The following is an 18,431-nucleotide window of genomic DNA, read 5'->3' as shown; positions in this document are numbered from 1 at the left end:
GGACACCAATACTGTTAGCAGAGTAGCAGGCAATGTGGCCCATGGCCATGGCCCTTCTGGCATTTGCTAGAATTGCCAGATTTCCAGTCTGTCCCTGGGTGGATCCTCAAAGCCCAAAGTCTGGGTGGCATATGGGCCATGGATATCAGTGCAGCAGGCAACTGAGGCATGTGTGAAACAGATAGCAGATTCACTGTAATCCACAAACATGTAGCAGAGGATCTGGAGACTGCCGACAGATAGCAGAGATCCTGGAGACTGCAGACAGACAGGAGACCGAGAACAGGTAGCAGAGATCCTGGAGGCTGCAGGCAAACAGGACTCCAGAGCACTTAGAAGTCTTAATACCAAGACTCACGTGTGTTTCTTGGTAGGCCTTACTGTATATAGGACCAGGTAGATGATCACATGGGATCACGCCGGGCCATCTGCAAAGCCTGATGTGGAGCACCACATAGTTTAGTGGACTGGGGAGAGGCGAGCAAAGACCAGATTTAGGACAGGTACATAACATTCTCATGATTCACGGTTGGTACATACCAACTTATTTCTGAAGATATCAGATTTTTTACAATATATAATCAAGGATGCCAATAATGCTGACCACAATTGTATCCGATGAATTATCTCCTTTTTTGTGTTTTTATTTTATTAGTATTTCTAATTATTGGTCCGATATTCAGTACATTATGGTTGAGTTAAAAACGAAACTTAACAATGGTAACCTATATACAAATGTGTTCAAATCATTTACCAAGTTTTAAAAATGCTAGATTGTATCACTTAAGGCAGAAATGCAGACAAAATGAGCTTCTGCTATGTCTCATCTGCGTAAAAGACAATTACATTGGATTTCTCTTACTGGAAAACAAACACCATAGCGACAGGTCATTGAAATCAATGTATACTGCAACATTGGGCTGACATGTCTTGCACAGTTATTCATGTAAGTGTTCTATTCTTTTTGCTCTAACCTTGTTTTGAAAAGTGGGAAAACCTCAACCGGAGACAGTCCATCCATTGGTCCAAACCAATATGTATGTTCATTGAAGATCACATTAGACATAAAAAAAGATCCGCACATTGACAGCTATGGCTTTGACATATCTCGCAATCTTCCTCTTACTGTTACAGCTGTTACTGCAGGTAGGTGAACGTTTATCTTTAAGCATTGCAATGGAAATCATCAATCTCAGTCACTTTATAGCACATGCAATTTATGACATTATTTTGGAAATAGTTTTAAAATGTCTCACTGCACTTCCTAGATTTACTCCAAATTTAAGAAGACCTTTGTGACAACTAAAAAACCTCTTGCCTTATGTAATAAGGCTGCTATAAACAGTTGGTTTGTTATAAAATTAGAATTGGTACATTCACTCTACATTTTATACTAGATAAAAGGATATTTTTCTGTGCCATCCATTATGCCACTAGACAAAGTCTTTGAGGGATCTGTGTTAGGGTATATTTCCACTGGGAAATTTTGAGAAATTTGTGACGTGACTTTTAGGCTAAGTTCACACTAGGCGTTTTTTGCTCCTTTTTATCCTAATTTTCAGCTGCGTTTTACAGTATCAGCAAAGCCTATCAGATTTTATAAATCTCAAGCACACACATTTTTTTTTGTCATCAGTATTTTGTGCTTTACATGGTTTTTTGAACATAGAGCATGTCACTTCTTTTAGTGTTTTTTCTGCATTTTTTACCCATTGACTTGAATGAGTGGTGAAAAATGCTGAAAACACACCAAAAGTGCAGGTATCATGCTTTGCTGCATTTTTTTTTTTTGCCAAAACCTGACTCTATGAATTAGAACCTTTTTTTCAATGCTAAATTTTTTTGGCATGCACAAGAGACAAATCTAGCATGCAAAAACTGCTGTAAAAAACTCACAAAAAACACATAAAAAACGCAGCGAAAAGCCATGCCAAGAGATCAGGTTTTACTGCAGAAAAAAAAACGCAGCAAAAATACCTAGTGTGAACTTAGCCGTACAATACCTACAGAGGTAAAGATTTCAAATAACTGCCATGTCAGCAAATTTAGCCCAATATTAAAATTTTAAACCCTAACTTAGCATATGTGGGTGTTTCTTTTTAAGTCACTATCCTTTTTTGTCTTGTGGTATTAGTTGCCAATAAATTCTTTAAAATGGCGCACACGAATCATGAATTTGGAGCAAAGTTGAAAATGGTCTATTTTCTGTCTTGAACTATTTGTTCAACTTTTTAGCAAAAAATTGACCCAAAGTACTGGCATATTCAAATTCAGGCCTAAGAATCCTTGAATTGCTTTACAAAAACTAAAGGTAACTCTTGATACCATCGATATCAGAGTGCATGGGTCTGCTATTCGGAATAAGCTGCCATACTTGGTGAGACAGCTATCAGCCAAACGTTGGTTCTGCAGGCAGTATCTCTTTACTTACCCATATATGGCTGAGCACTTATGTGTTTATTGTGAGGAGAGAGAGAAAAGCCTAAGCCAGGGCTATCGGGCATTCATATTAGCATCCAGATCATTCTCTCCCTTGACAACATCTGTTAGGGGAATGTCAGGAGGTGTAGTTACCCCTAGGCATCAGATGGTTGGATGATCCAGCTGAAAATTGCTGATTCTGACAACTTTAACCCAGCGTTTATGGTGCTTTACGACTAAAATGTCCTGATGAACACCCACACATACACCAGGTCTTCTGGAATAATGCATTCCAGAAAGAAAGAAGAGGCAAAATATTACTTAAATGGCCATAGTGGCAGAAGCTATGGTTAGCAAAACCCTGAAGACTGCATTTGACCAGAAGATACTAATTGTAAAACATGGTGGTAGAAATATTATATACTAGGACTGTTTTCCTACAGTACAGCAGTTCACCGTCATAGAAATGAATAGGAATTCTTAGCACTAGAGTATAAATTAAGCCATGTTTAAGACAGTTGAAGCTCACCTGAAAGTGGATCTTATGACTTGGCACTTGTCCTAGACATACAATACCAGTAAATCCACTAAGTAATGGCTGAAAGTAAAGGAAATGCAGGATTCTTTAAAAGGAACCTTACATTATGGCGTTTTTGAGAAAACATACATTTAAGAGCCAGCTAGGAACCATGCAGCTTGGAGGACGAGTCCAAGAAGCATATCCCTGATGACATCTCCACACCCTGCTCCTCTTGAGTGACAGGCCTCTCCATACATATGTGCATATGGGGAGTTCAAGGGGAATGGGGCAGAGAGAAGCCACCAGGGCAGGCTTCTTGGACTAGTTACCTGGGCAGCATGATCCTCAACTGGCTCTTAAGTGTATGTTTTTCCTGAAATGCGGCCGAGTTTTAGTGTAAAGCATATCTGGCTGAAATGACAGAGCCCGTGTCTGTTCATGCTGCCTGTGATTCGGGCAGCATGTATCAGCTGTCATGTTCACTATAATGACTGTGAGAAATACCAGATTTAATACCTACTGGAAGGATTAGAAAGGGGCAGTACATGCAAGTAATTAATTATAAAAACTTCCTTTTCCACAAAACAGAATGGCGATATGCTATAGTAGACACTTGTGTCACATAAACCGTATGCTGGATTCATAAATACTGTTACTCAATTATTTCTTTTTTTTTTCTATTTATTCTTCGAGGTGGTCCAGCTGAAGGGAAACTATTGCCAGGTGATCAAATTTTTGCCATCAACAATGAAAATGTGGAAAACATTCAGGTTGAGAAGGCAGCAGACTTGGTCAGGTAATGCATCATACATGGCGGCACTAGAGATAAGTGTAGAAGAGCAGGCTTTTAGCAGAGTACAATATCTTTGATGGATTATGCATGACACAAGGAGAAGACAAAACTGCCGCTAAATCTTACAGATTCCATCTGATGAGCTGTTTGGGACAGCGGAAATTATTCTGCGGTGTGATATTGACATCTTACTTTTAGAAAACACGGGAAGGGTGACAATGGTCTACTCTTCTGTAGTGTGTAGAATGGAATAGATAGAATTACTTCATTTCTGTAATTTATATTATTAGGTAAAATTATCGTAGCTGAGGATGTCGAGTCCATATAGGTCGAAATTCATGGAGGGAAAAATGGTAACAAAATTCTCATTGGGGTCTGTTACAAACCCCCAAATATAACAGAAACCATGGAAAGTCTACTTCTAAAGCAGATAGATGAAGCTGCAGCCCATAATGAGGTCCTGGTTATGGGGGACTTTAACTACCCGGATATTAACTGGGAAAGTGAAACCTGTGAAACCCATAAAGGCAACAGGTTTCTGCTAATAACCAAGAAAAATTATCTTTCACAATTGGTGCAGAATCCAACCAGAGGAGCAGCACTTTTAGACTTAATACTATCTAATAGACCTGACAGAATAACAAATCTGCAGGTGGTCGGGCATCTAGGAAATAGCGACCACAATATTGTACAGTTTCACCTGTCTTTCACTAGGGGGACTTGTCAGGGAGTCACAAAAACACTGAACTTTAGGAAGGCAAAGTTTGACCAGCTTAGAGATGCCCTTAATCTGGTAGACTGGGACAATATCCTCAGAAATAAGAATACAGATAATAAATGGAAAATGTTTAAGAACATCCTAAATAGGCACTGTAAGCGGTTTATACCTTGTGGGAATAAAAGGACTAGAAATAGGAAAAACCCAATGTGGCTAAACAAAGAAGTAAGACAGGCAATTAACAGTAAAAAGAAAGCATTTGCACTACTAAAGCAGGATGGCACCATTGAAGCTCTAAAAAACTATAGGGAGAAAAATACTTTATCTAAAAAACTAATTAAAGCTGCCAAAAAGGAAACAGAGAAGCACATTGCTAAGGAGAGTAAAACTAATCCCAAACTGTTCTTCAACTATATCAATAGTAAAAGAATAAAAACTGAAAATGTAGGCCCCTTAAAAAATAGTGAGGAAAGAATGGTTGTAGATGACGAGGAAAAAGCTAACATATTAAACACCTTCTTCTCCACGGTATTCACGGTGGAAAATGAAATGCTAGGTGAAATCCCAAGAAACAATGAAAACCCTATATTAAGGGTCACCAATCTAACCCAAGAAGAGGTGCGAAACCGGCTAAATAAGATTAAAATAGATAAATCTCCGGGTCCGGATGGCATACACCCACGAGTACTAAGAGAACTAAGTAATGTAATAGATAAACCATTATTTCTTATTTTTAGGGACTCTATAGCGACAGGGTCTGTTCCGCAGGATTGGCGCATAGCAAATGTGGTGCCAATATTCAAAAAGGGCTCTAAAAGTGAACCTGGAAATTATAGGCCAGTAAGTCTAACCTCTATTGTTGGTAAAATATTTGAAGGGTTTCTGAGGGATGTTATTCTGGATTATCTCAATGAGAATAACTGTTTAACTCCATATCAGCATGGGTTTATGAGAAATCGCTCCTGTCAAACCAATCTAATCAGTTTTTATGAAGAGGTAAGCTATAGGCTGGACCACGGTGAGTCATTGGACGTGGTATATCTCGATTTTTCCAAAGCGTTTGATACCGTGCCGCACAAGAGGTTGGTACACAAAATGAGAATGCTTGGTCTGGGGGAAAATGTGTGTAAATGGGTTAGTAACTGGCTTAGTGATAGAAAGCAGAGGGTGGTTATAAATGGTATAGTCTCTAACTGGGTCGCTGTGACAAGTGGGGTACCGCAGGGGTCGGTATTGGGACCCGTTCTCTTCAACATATTCATTAATGATCTGGTAGAAGGTTTACACAGTAAAATATCGATATTTGCAGATGATACAAAACTATGTAAAGCAGTTAATACAAGAGAAGATAGTATTCTGCTACAGATGGATCTGGATAAGTTGGAAACTTGGGCTGAAAGGTGGCAGATGAGGTTTAACAATGATAAATGTAAGGTTATACACATGGGAAGAAGGAATCAATGTCACCATTACACACTGAATGGGAAACCACTGGGTAAATCTGACAGGGAGAAGGACTTGGGGATCCTAGTTAATGATAAACTTACCTGGAGCAGCCAGTGCCAGGCAGCAGCTGCCAAGGCAAACAGGATCATGGGGTGCATTAAAAGAGGTCTGGATACACATGATGAGAGCATTATACTGCCTCTGTACAAATCCCTAGTTAGACCGCACATGGAGTACTGTGTCCAGTTTTGGGCACCGGTGCTCAGGAAGGATATAATGGAACTAGAGAGAGTACAAAGGAGGGCAACAAAATTAATAAAGGGGATGGGAGAACTACAATACCCAGATAGATTAGCGAAATTAGGATTATTTAGTCTAGAAAAAAGACGACTGAGGGGCGATCTAATAACCATGTATAAGTATATAAGGGGACAATACAAATATCTCGCTGAGGATCTGTTTATACCAAGGAAGGTGACGGGCACAAGTGGGCATTCTTTGCGTCTGGAGGAGAGAAGGTTTTTCCACCAACATAGAAGAGGATTCTTTACTGTTAGGGCAGTGAGAATCTGGAATTGCTTGCCTGAGGAGGTGGTGATGGCGAACTCAGTCGGGGGGTTCAAGAGAGGCCTGGATGTCTTCCTGGAGCAGAACAATATTGTATCATACAATTAGGTTCTGTAGAAGGACGTAGATCTGGGGATTTATTATGATGGAATATAGGCTGAACTGGATGGACAAATGTCTTTTTTCGGCCTTACTAACTATGTTACTATGTTACTATGTTACATTGTTGCCCCCTGATGACGGCCTGTTCTTGTGGGAGTGATGGATGCTGCGGGGAGTGTGTGCAGCCCTTAGCCTCCTGTGACATCATGTTTGTACAGGAAAATGGGGAAAAAATCCAAGTGTGTTGAAAAAACTGCAATTCCACCTTAGTTTTTTCAGGTTTTGTTTTTATTGTGTTTATTCTGTGGTAAAAAATTAATCTGAATCAGAAATAAAACAGAAATTATTTTTTTTTGTGTTGAAAGCTCATGGTTTTATTGATACCAATTTGGAGAAAATACAAACTTTTGATCTGTTTTATTGCATGTTTTTAGGGAGGAGAAATGAGTGAAAAACCGCAATTCTGCAATTTTGATTTCTTTTCTTGCTTTCACATTTACCAATCGGGCTAATTTTAGTTATATATTTTGATAGAATAGACTTTTACGGGCACAGGAATATCAAATATGTTTATTTTCTTATTAGATTATCATTTCTTTCTTTTTAGTGGGGGGATTCAAATTTTTTTTTTTAATACATTTTTAGAATTTTTTTAGAATTTTTTTATTTTATTCTTTTTTTTTTTCTCTGAAGTATAACACATAGTTTTCACCATGTAAACACCAATTTACCCCTATTGACAACACCTGGAGAGTATCCCCATAATACATCCCCATCAGTGACGGCAGTGTGGCCTCAATATGCAGTAGCCAGCACAGTGTTAAACAAAAGTTGTTCTCATGCTCGTAAAAATAGTGGCTGTATATTGATATCCTTCACAAAGTTATAAAATAAAATGAGACAATAGATGTCACGTTGTGACTGTATGTAAATAGGGAAAGAGGTTCTACACTGTCCCTAGGGCTGGGACCCTAACTATTCCTACTTCCAAAGGTAGCTCTAAGGGTATGTGCACACGTCAGGATTATTTCCTGACAAAATCCTGAGAATTCTGCCAGAAATCTGCGTCCTTTTATCGCGCGGATTTCTCACGGAATTTGTGCGTTTTTTGCGCGGATTTTGCGCTGATTTTTTGCGGATTTTTTTTTTTCCGGAATGTCCTTTTTGATAGGAAATCCGCAAAAAATCCGCAAAAAGATAGAGCATGTCAGTTTTTTTTGCGGAATGCGTTTTTTTTGCGGAAAAAAACGCTAACATATGCACAAAAAATGCGGCATGCATTCTAAAAGATAGGATGCATAATGTTAGCGTTTTTTAACCGGATTTATAGCGTTTTTATAGCGAAATTCCGCAAAAAAAATGCTAAAAATCCTGACGTGTGCACATACCCTAAGGGTATGTGCACACGTCAGGATTTCTTGCAGAAATTTTCCTGACAAAAACCGGACATTTCTGCCAGAAATCCGCATGCGTTTTTCCCGCGATTTTACTGCGTTTTTGGTGCATTTTTTGTGCGTTTTTTCCCACAAGCATAGAAGTGCTGGAAAAACGCAGAAAATCCGCAAAAATAATGAACATGCTCATTTTTTTTACCGCGATGCGTTTTTTTCGTGGAAAAAAACGCATCCATGTGCACATAACATGCAGAATGCATTCTAAATGATAGAATGCATAATGTATGCGTTTTTAATGAGTTTTTATAGCGTTTTTACCGCGAAAAACCGCGAAAAAAACGCAAAAAAACCTGAACGTGTGCATATAGCCTAAATGTCAGGAGGTTTGGGCCAATAGCTTTACTGTTCTCCTGTTATACTCTAAGCTGTCCCCTCCACCAACGCCACTAGGTCTGGCACAGAAATGCTAGTGCACAAACACGTAAGACAAACATAACAATAATGAAAGGCAACCAATAAACAAATCACTCACCAAAGGTATTGAGGTATATAGGGAAGGGTAGGAATGTAGAAACCAAATGGGAATAGAAGAATGAGGAAAGCATACACCCAAAAACAGCATGCAACAATCTGCAGCAGCAACAACGATCTCCAACTCAGCACAGCGACTCCAAAGAGTTAGGAATTAGAATTTTATCTGGCGAGGAAGAGAATGTTTGGCCATATTTTAAAGGGAGAGGAAATGACCAGGTCAGGAACAGCTGTGAGATGGAGATGAAAGTTTCTAACCAGCATAGAAAGGGTCATTAACCTCTTCTGCACCAATGGAAACAAAATCCATTTAATATAAAACATAAACAGACAAGCTAAATGGAAGACCTGAAATTCACAATACGTAGAGATCTTCTAACCCCATGTGTTTCAGGAGGATGTGATCCACTTGGGACAATAGGTATGCACCAGTAGGAAGAGCTGTTTGCAGAAATATTCCCCAGGTGGAACTACCAGCAATCGGTGTGAGGCATCTGTCTTATATGGCAAGAGTACGGCAGGGTATATGCCCTCATACATAGCCAGCAAAGCAAAATACACTCGTTATTCTTATATATAGGATTCTGTCACCAAACAATGGAATCAGCAATTCGAAAATGGTTGAGGTGAGGGACATATAAGTTATCATAAAACTACTTAGTTCATACTATCATTGTGTGTACACTATCTGAATACTTCTGTTTATCCCACAGGGATTGCGGGGACAGTGTTACGGTGACAGTACTTCGAGGCACTTCGGTAAATACAGACCTCTATCGCAGCTTATGTGTATTGATAGATCAGTCCATTACTTTGAAGCTAAATAAAATGGAGAAAGAATGTTAGCAAAGGTTTACAAATAAGAACGATTGCACTTTTTATGGAAGAATGTCAGAAAACCACATTAAAACCCATAGCATGTCTCCACATGTTTATTAAATTATAGATGAAGCTTCACTCTGCACTTTCAATGGGGTTTTTATCCAGCTTCCTTTCAGTTATTATGTTGTTTTCTTGAGATTTCTGTGAAGTTGCTTTTTATGTCAGTGGGTTAAAACTGTTAATAAACAGCATAATAAATGCATTTAGAAGAACATTCTAACATTTAAAAAAAAAACACAATCACAGTGGAAAAATGTTACGTTCCCGCAATGAGGATTTTTGGTGGCAGGAAAAACACTACGTAAAATATATGCATTTAGATGTGTTTGCATTTTTTTCACCTTTATTTTGAACTAGCTGAAGAGCCCGGCGTTGCCCGGGCATAGTAACTAACTTCCGTCCCACTCTCTCCCTCCACAACCCTGCTCTCCACGTGTCATCCTTCTCTTTCCCTCCACAGTCCCGCTCTCCATCCATGTCCCGCTTTCTCCCTTGCAGCTCCGATCTCCACCTGTGTCCCACACTTTTCCTCTGCAATCGCACTCTCCACCCACCAGTGGGCAGGGCTATGTGGAGTGGGCATGGCAAGATACATACATACACTCAGCTTTATATATATAGATGGATAAGAAATGTTACAAAAATACTCAGAAAATTGAAATGCTGCAGATTTGAACAAACAATTTGGAGGTTGAAATCTGCATGGAAAAATAATATGCACATAAGATTTCAGAATTGTCTCTCACTTTGCTTGTACTGTTAACCCTTGAGAAAAGCGCAAACAAATTCAGCATGTGAGCTAGCTTTTAGGGTATGTGCACACGTCAGGATTTCTTGCAGAAATTTCCTGAAGAAAACCGGAAATTTTCTGCAAGAAATCCGCATTTTTTTCGCGTTTTCTTAGCATTTTGCAAGCGTAATTAGCTTGCAGAATGCTAAAGTTTTCCAAGCGATCTGTAGCATCGCTTGGAAAACTGACTGACAGGTTGGTCACAGTTGTCAAACATAGTGTTTGACAAGTGTGACCAACTTTTTACTATAGATGCAGCCTATGCCGCATCTATAGTAAAAGATAGAATGTTTAAAAATAATAAAAAAATAATTAAAAAAAATGGTTATACTTACCTGCAGACAGCCGATCTCCTCAGCGGCGTCCATTCCTATAGATGGTGTGTGTGCAGGACCTTCGATGACGTCGCGGTCACATGAGCGGTCACGTGACCAATCACAAGACGGCGACGTCATCGTAGGTCCTTCACACAGACCACCTATAGGAACAGAAGCGGCAGCATGCACCGCTGAGAGGCGGGAAGACACCGGGGCCATCAGAGGGTAAGTATATGACTATTTTTTATTTTAATTCTTTTTTTTTTTACTAATTATATGGTGCCCAGTCCGTGGAGGAGAGTCTCCTCTCCTCCACCCTGGGTACCAACTGCACATAATCTGCTTACTTCCTTTATGGTGTGCACAGCCCCATGCGGAAAGTAAGCAGATCAATGCACTCCTAGGTGTGCGGAATCGCCGCAATTCCGCATTTTTAATGAACATGTTGCTTTTTTTTCCGCAATGCGATTTTTTCGCCGAAAAAAAAGCAACATTTGCACTAGAAATGCGGAATACACTGTAATTAATAGGAGGCATATGTAAGCATTTTTTTCACGTTTTTATCATGTTTTTATAGCGAAAAAAACGCGAAAAATACTGAACGTGTGCACATGGCCTTACAGCTCCAGCAAAGGGGATGGGATTCATAGAAATCTTATGCCTGCTGTGCTTTTTTTTTATGCTGCATAAACTGACCTTCAGTGCGTTTTTTAAATCTGCACCACGTCAAGTCTTACGTTGCGTCCCTTATGTCCAGCACCTGTGCAGTAAATTAAAGGGTGTAGTGGGCCACTACTCATCACCGAAAACAAGCACAAGTGACAAGATCATAAAGATGGTCAAGCTTATGCATATTTGCACTACATCTGACCATAATAGTGTGTGGATCTACTCGGTTCTACCTTTAAAGGGAATCTTTCACCCGGTCTTTGCTAGGTAATCTAAGAGCAACATAGTATAGGGGGTGAGACCCTGATTCCAACAATGTGTCACTTGCTGAGCAGCTTGCTGTCATTTTCAGTCAATCACCATTTTCTCTGCTGCAGATTTAGCAGTGCTCAAATGCTGAGCTCTGTATAACCCTCGCCCACACCGCTGATTGATAGAAAACAGTATACACAGTGCAGTTGACTAGGAGGCACTTGTCACCTACTCCTGTAGTGATAATCAATTGCTGATAAAACAGATTTTATTGAAACAGCAACACACTAGTCAGTGACACATCCCTGGAATCAGGGTCTCAGCTGCTACATTATGCTGCTCTCATATTACATAACACAAGCCTGCTGGCAGATTCCCTTTAAGTGAATTATTGTGGTGCTTCAAATGTACTCACTGAGTGGATACCCAGATCGTGATGTGAGCAGTTCCTAAGTTTCACAAAAATCTTTCACTTGTTTGATAAGTTTGAGACACATCACCAACAGTTTTTGAGATCCTTTTCTGCTTTAAAGCTATGACATATGGACAATTATCTTTACAAATAATAATAATATTCTCTTTATTTATATAGCGCCAACATATTCCGCAGCGCTTTACAGGTTGCACACATTATCATCCCTGTCCCCGAGGGGGCTCACAGTCTAAATTCCCTATCAGTATGTCTTTGGAATGTGGGAGGAAACCGGAGAACCTGGAGGAAACCCACGCAAACACGGGGAGAACATACAGACTCCTTGCATATGTTGTCCTTGGTGGGGTTTGAACCCAGGACCCCAGTGGTGCAAGGCTGCAGTGCTAATATATGCTATCAGTAACAACACATAGTAAAGTAATAAGTAGGATATGAAATACTTGTATATGGTAGGTCATGTTAAGAACTGTTAACATTACAGATAATGCTTTTTTAGTAGATACTTCCCAAAAGTTGTTTTTATGTCAGTCGTAACTGCGTATTAAATGATCAAAGTCCACTACCTATACAGCAGATCAGTAGCTGCTGTTGGCATGCTGAGAAAAGTGAAGATGGCAATAATCACAGACTCATTCGATAATGTTTCAGTCTGACTGTTCATTAAAAAATTTGCCAATTGAGTTACAAGACTGTAAATTATACAGAAATGCTATCAATGAAAATCATTGTGATCTAATCGGTTAATTGCTGCCGTCTATAGTGCTGTATAATGTAGGAAAAACAATCCCATCATTTAGAGTAGACTTTTATCTTCAGCAAATTACTTTGGACAGCGTAGAAAAAAACTTGTGCCTGAACACTCCAGAGTTTGGATTGCTTTTCTCACGTCAGACGTCTACTAAATTCTCCATTGAATTAAACAATGAAGAGACAATTTGCATATTACATTTCCCAGAGGAGCATTGCACAGCGAATAAGCCTCCTTACCTTGACAAGCCAGAGCTGGTATGTCACTCTCCATAAGGAGAAACGATACCCCTTAGACCCCAGTCCAGAGCCTCTCACCTAGCCAAATCAGTTCTCAGGCTTCGCACTGACGAGGGCCAACAGCCCGAAACACCGTGTCTACGAATTGAGATACTGATTTGGCTTTTATCCTAAGTCATATTGCACGACTCGTTAAAGGGTTGATTGTGACTTGTAGGATCGCTACTTCCAATAGGTGGCGCTATAGAGTTTAAGTCCTCTTTTTCTCTGAAGAGGACTTAAACTATGGTTCCTATGGTTATCACTCATAGGAAGAACACTCTGGTTCTCCTGTTATTATTACTGTACATTATTGACCATTATAAATAATTACAAATGAATAAACAGTGTAATCAATCCTCCCTGAGGAGATAAACCTTTATTACACTGCATTTAAGAATATATATATATATATAAATTCCATTTACAATCAATCAAAAGTAAAGAGAAAAGTCGTTCACTTCATCCTGATTTATCTGCATGAATTGTGCACTGGGGAACAATTTTGAACATAATTTAAGTTGAGTTTGATTTGTCAGCTGAGTTAGACTAAAATAGGCATGTTGATTTCAAAACTGTAGTTAGTTTTCTTCTATCACGTCACTTTCTTTCTTTACAGCTTATCTTATTGCAATTACTCTAGACTGTATCTAGGGAAGCACTAGTGCTCTCCCATTGGCCGAGAGCGAACCGCCCTTCAGTGGGGATAGGTGTAGGGCGACCTTGGCGGCTGACGACAGGTTGTCATTTGGCTAGGCGACTTAGTTACTCGTGAGACAGTGCGGAGAGAGATTCTGTGCCGCTCTACATAGTAAGGCCAGTCTCACACGTCCAGATAATTCCGGTACCGGAGAAATCGGTACCGGAGTTATCCGTGTCCGTGTGTCCATGTGCTCACGTAGCACATCAGTGTGGCACACGTGCGGCAGCCCGTGTGCCGACTGAGGACCACACGGACCGTGCAGGAGACAGCGCTTCAGTTAAGCGCTGTCCCCTGCTTTTGGTGCTAAAGCCTGCATTCATTCCTTCTCCACAGCAGTGTTCGCTGGAGAGAAGGAATGAAAAAATAAAGGTTTTTTTTTTTTTTGTTAAAAATAAAGTTTGGGGTCATCTCCTGCCTCACATCCCGCGTGCGCCTGCCCGCCTGCTTGCCGAGAAATACTCACCCAGCTCCTGCGATGTACGCTCTCAGCGCTGGCAGCCTGTCCTGTGTGAGCGGTCACGTGGTACCGCTCATTACAGTGATGAATATGCGCATATTCATCACTGTAATGAGCGGTACCACGTCACGTCCGTCATGCAACGGATCTGTAGTGCTTTGGCGGACCATCGGCACGAAAAAAAGGTTCAAGTGAACTTTTTTTGTCTGTCGCGTCTGCCATTTTCTACCGCGCATGCGCGGCCGAAACTCCGCCCCCTCCTCCCCGGACTTCAGAATGGGCAGCGGATGCATTGAAAAAATGCATCTGCTGCCCACGTCGTGCACAAATTTTACAACAAGCGTCGGTACGTCGGTCCGATGCATAGCGACGGACCCGTACCGATGCAAGTGTGAAAGATTCCTTAATGAGCGTTGAATTAAAAAAAAAAGAAAAAAAATGGAAAAAAAGGCCGAAAGGCTACGCAGACAGCTGCGGGCTGATATTCATAGCCTAGAGAGGGGCCATGGATATTGGCCCCCCCGGCTACAAATACCAGTCCGCAGCCACCCCAGAAATGGCGCATCTGTAAGATGTGCCAATTCCGGCACTTAGCCCCTCTCTTCCCACTCCCATGTAGCGGTGGGATATGGGGTAATAAGGGGTTAATGTCACCTTGCTATTGTAAGGTGACATTAAGCCGGGGTAATAACGGAGAGGTGGCAATAAGATGCCTATACATTATTAATCCACTAGTTAAAAAAGGGTTAATAAAACACGCACACATTAGGAAAAAAGTATTTTAATATTCTTCATTTAACCATACTTACCATACTTCAGCGCCTGCAAAAAACATAAAATAATAAACCGTTTACTACCTGTCCGCCATAGTCCAATTAATAACGAGTGTCCCACGATGATCTCCCATATAGAACAGTGACATCGGGTGATGTCACTGCTCTATAGGACCCTCAGTGACACACTGACAGGAGACAATGGCTCCTGCAGTGCATCACTGAGAGGTTACCTTAGGACAAAGTCTCACTTTATCGCAATTGCTGCGTGGGAAATTTTCTCACACAGCAATGCCAAAAGTGAGACTAGGGACTATTTTTTTACAGCGGTGGAGGAATACAGTGTGGAAGGATACCTTCCACCCGTCACTGTGTTCCTGGAGCCCCTGGAGAGCAGTCGCATCAGTTGATGCTGCCATTCTCCACGGGAGATCGTCGTGGGACACTCGTGGATTTCTGTGGACAGGGAGTATATTGGTTGTTTGTTATTTTCATATTTTTAACAGGTGACACTGGCTTCGGGGATCAAAATGACAAGTAATGGTGAGTACGTACTCTATGTTAAATTTACTATGTCTGTTTGTATGTATTGTATGTAATGTATGAATGTAATGCATGTAGTATGTATGTTGTATGTATGTTTTGTTTTTTTACATTCAACACATTAGCTAGATGATGGGACTACTACTGCCCCATCATTGGCTAATGTGTCAATCACTGTCACTGTTGCAGGCATCGTCCGATGGGACTTGTAGTCCCATCGGACGATGCCTGCACAGACCCCAGGCAGCCCGCACAGAGCCCCAGCAGGCTGCACAGAGCCCCGGGAAGCCCGCACAGAGCCCCGGCAGCCCGCACAGAGCCCGGCAAGCCCGCACCGAGCCCCGGCAAGCCCGCACAGAGCCCCGGCAGGCCGCACAGAGCCCCGGCACGCTGCACAGAGCCCCAGCAGGCCCGTACAGACCCCTGGCAGGCCCGCACAGAGCCCCGGCAGGCCGCACAAAGCCTCAGCAGGCACGCACAGAGCCCCGGCAGGCACGCACAAAGCCCCGGCAGGCCGCAAAGAGCCCCGGCAGGCCACACAGACCCCCAAGGCGCCCGTACAGATCCCTGGCAGGCCCGTACAGACCCCGCCCGCACACACAGACATGCACAGTGTCCGCCCACGCACCGCCCACACTCTTCCCCCCTCTGGAACAGGATGTAGAAGGACAGAAAGGGTTTATTTTCATTCCGATATTTTTGTCCCATTGACTTGCATTGGTATCGGGTATTGGTATCGGCGACATCCGGTATTTTTTGGATATCGGCTGATCCAATCCGATACCGATACTTCTTGATATCGGAAGGTATCGCTCAACACTAGTTACGTTTGTATAGTGAAACCTTCGGGATATAACAAGATAAATAAATATAAAATAGAATATTCGATTTCACCATCAGCTTTACGTCCAGTGCCTCGTTCAGCTGAAATCCCAGTTTCAGTTTTCCTTCCTCTTTGCAATAATTGTATAAAGTCAAATTTCTCCGCACTCTCTTTGGTTCATGTCATGCAAAAAAATTATTTTATTTGAGTCTGTGAAGTAAGGAAGGAGCAAGGGGGAGAATAAAACTAATAATAAAAAGCAACTCTATGACATTGCAGACGTTTCGACCTATCTTGGGTCTTACTCATTACGTCACTGTAAAAGAAAAAAATACATAAGAGAAATGTTCACAAAACACAAGTCTACAGTAAAATAAAAAACAAATCCCAGTCCCAGGTAGTATGTACATAGCCAAAACAATAATGATGATACGTGCAACACTTATATGAAGATAGTATGCTTGCTGTACATAATAAGTAATGTAGAAGAAAATAAAAGTTTATGTAGAAGGAAGATGTAAGGGATCTTACAGAGCAAATGGAGATGCAGGAAAAAATGTAGAGAGAGAATTTAGAGAAAAAAATAATTCAAACATTAAAAAAAAAGACTAAAGAAAAGGTAGTTGGGTGGCTATTGGAGCCGACCAGCAGGTATAAACAAACTCAAGGACAGAGATACAAAATTGGAGGGGAGGATGTATAGGAGGGTGCTTATTTGTTTTTTGCTAGATAGGGTTTGAACAATGGGTTAAAAGGAGAAAGAAGATGATCCTCTGTTCAAAGTAGCATAAATGAGTTGTTCTGAAGAGAGAGGGAGTTAGAAATTTAGAAGAATACAAATGACATAGTGTGAATGCTGGGAGATCAATGATGGAGCAGAGTACCTGTATAGCCATCAATGCATGGTAATGGGTATTGAGTGCTGTGGACATAAAACATATGTTTTTTGGACTATAAGACGCACCCCAAATTTGGGGTGAAAATTGCAGGAAAAAATATTTTTTTATAAATTGGGGGTCTGTCTTATTGTCTGAATTTACAGTATCTTACCTGAGGGCTGGCAGTGGCAGAACAGGGTCACAGGAGGCATGGTGTCGGCAGAGGTGAGGTGATACGGTGGGCGATATAGCGTGTACCTGAGCAGCGTCCCCTCCTGTTTATGTGGGCGTCGCCACAGCCTGGTGTCCATGGGGGGGTTGCAGCAGTGCTGTGGCGGCGGCAGAGGTGCAGGGATGATGAGGCGCAGTGAGCGGTATGGCGTGAGCAGGGTCCCTTCCAAAGGTGAGGTGACGCAGCGGCCCAGTATCCAAGGCAGACCCGGGTGAATCATGGCTTTATCGGTGGCGGTGGCCATCTTCCTGAGGCCGCGCGTGCGCAGATGAAGTGCTCTGCTTCCCGGGGCTTCATGGCCGCGGGAGGCCGCGCGTGCGCAGATGGAGATTGCGGCGGCCATTTTCCTGAAGCCGAGTTCGCAGGGTTAGAGATAGAATAGCAAAAATAAAGTCCAGAAAATTACATTGTATAAACTATATAATTTTATATGCATTTTGCAATGAGAAATAATTATTTGATCCCCTACCAACCAATAAGCGTTCTGGCTCCCACAGACCAGTTAGACGATCCTAATCAATTCGTTACCTGCATTAAAGGCAGCTGTCTTACGTAGTCACCTTTATAAAAAGACTCCTGTCCACAGACTCAATTAATCAGTCAGAGTCTAACCTCTACAACATGGGCAAGATCAAAGAACTTTATAAGGATGTCAGGGACAAGATCATAGACCTGCACAAAGCTGGAATGGGCTACAAAACCATAATTATGATACTGGGTGAGAAGGAGACAACTGTTGGTGCAATAGTAAGAAAATAGAAGAAATACAAAATGACTGTCAATCGACATCAATCTGGGGCACCATGCAAAATCTCAGCTCATGGGGTATCCTTGATCATGAGGAAGGTGAGAGATCAGCCTAAGACTGCACGGGGGAACATATTGATGATCTCAAGGCAGCTGGGACCATAGTCACCATGAAAACCATTGGTAACACATTGCACCATAAAGGTGTAAAATCCTGCAGTGCCCGCAAGGTTCCCCTTACTTAAGAATTCACATGTGCAAGCCTGTCTAAAGTTTGCCAATGAACACCAGGATGATTCTGTGAGTGATTGGGAGAAGGTGATGTGGTCAGATGAGACAAAAAATGCTGTCTTTGGCATTAACTCAACTCGCCGTGTTTGGACAAAAAGAAATGCTGCCTATGACCCAAAGAGC

The 18,431-nt window shown here is 41.5% G+C and overlaps 1 protein-coding gene across 2 annotated transcripts in view; it reads left to right on the top strand.

The window, feature by feature from the left end:
- The window catches only part of FRMPD1 (FERM and PDZ domain containing 1), a 344,165-nt gene that overhangs the window by 249,316 nt on the left and 76,418 nt on the right, over window positions 1–18,431 (top strand). For both annotated transcript variants that reach the window (XM_069767303.1, XM_069767311.1), the window contains exons 3-5: window positions 989–1,146; window positions 3,635–3,737; window positions 9,206–9,251. In XM_069767303.1, coding sequence (XP_069623404.1) covers window positions 989–1,146; window positions 3,635–3,737; window positions 9,206–9,251 — 307 coding nt within the window. The remainder of the gene's footprint in view (window positions 1–988; window positions 1,147–3,634; window positions 3,738–9,205; window positions 9,252–18,431) is intronic.

The sequence above is a fragment of the Ranitomeya imitator genome, chromosome 1 (assembly GCF_032444005.1).
Source record: "Ranitomeya imitator isolate aRanImi1 chromosome 1, aRanImi1.pri, whole genome shotgun sequence".
NCBI classification, from domain to species: Eukaryota; Metazoa; Chordata; class Amphibia; order Anura; family Dendrobatidae; genus Ranitomeya; species Ranitomeya imitator.
This window is presented reverse-complemented; position numbering and strand designations above follow the sequence as displayed.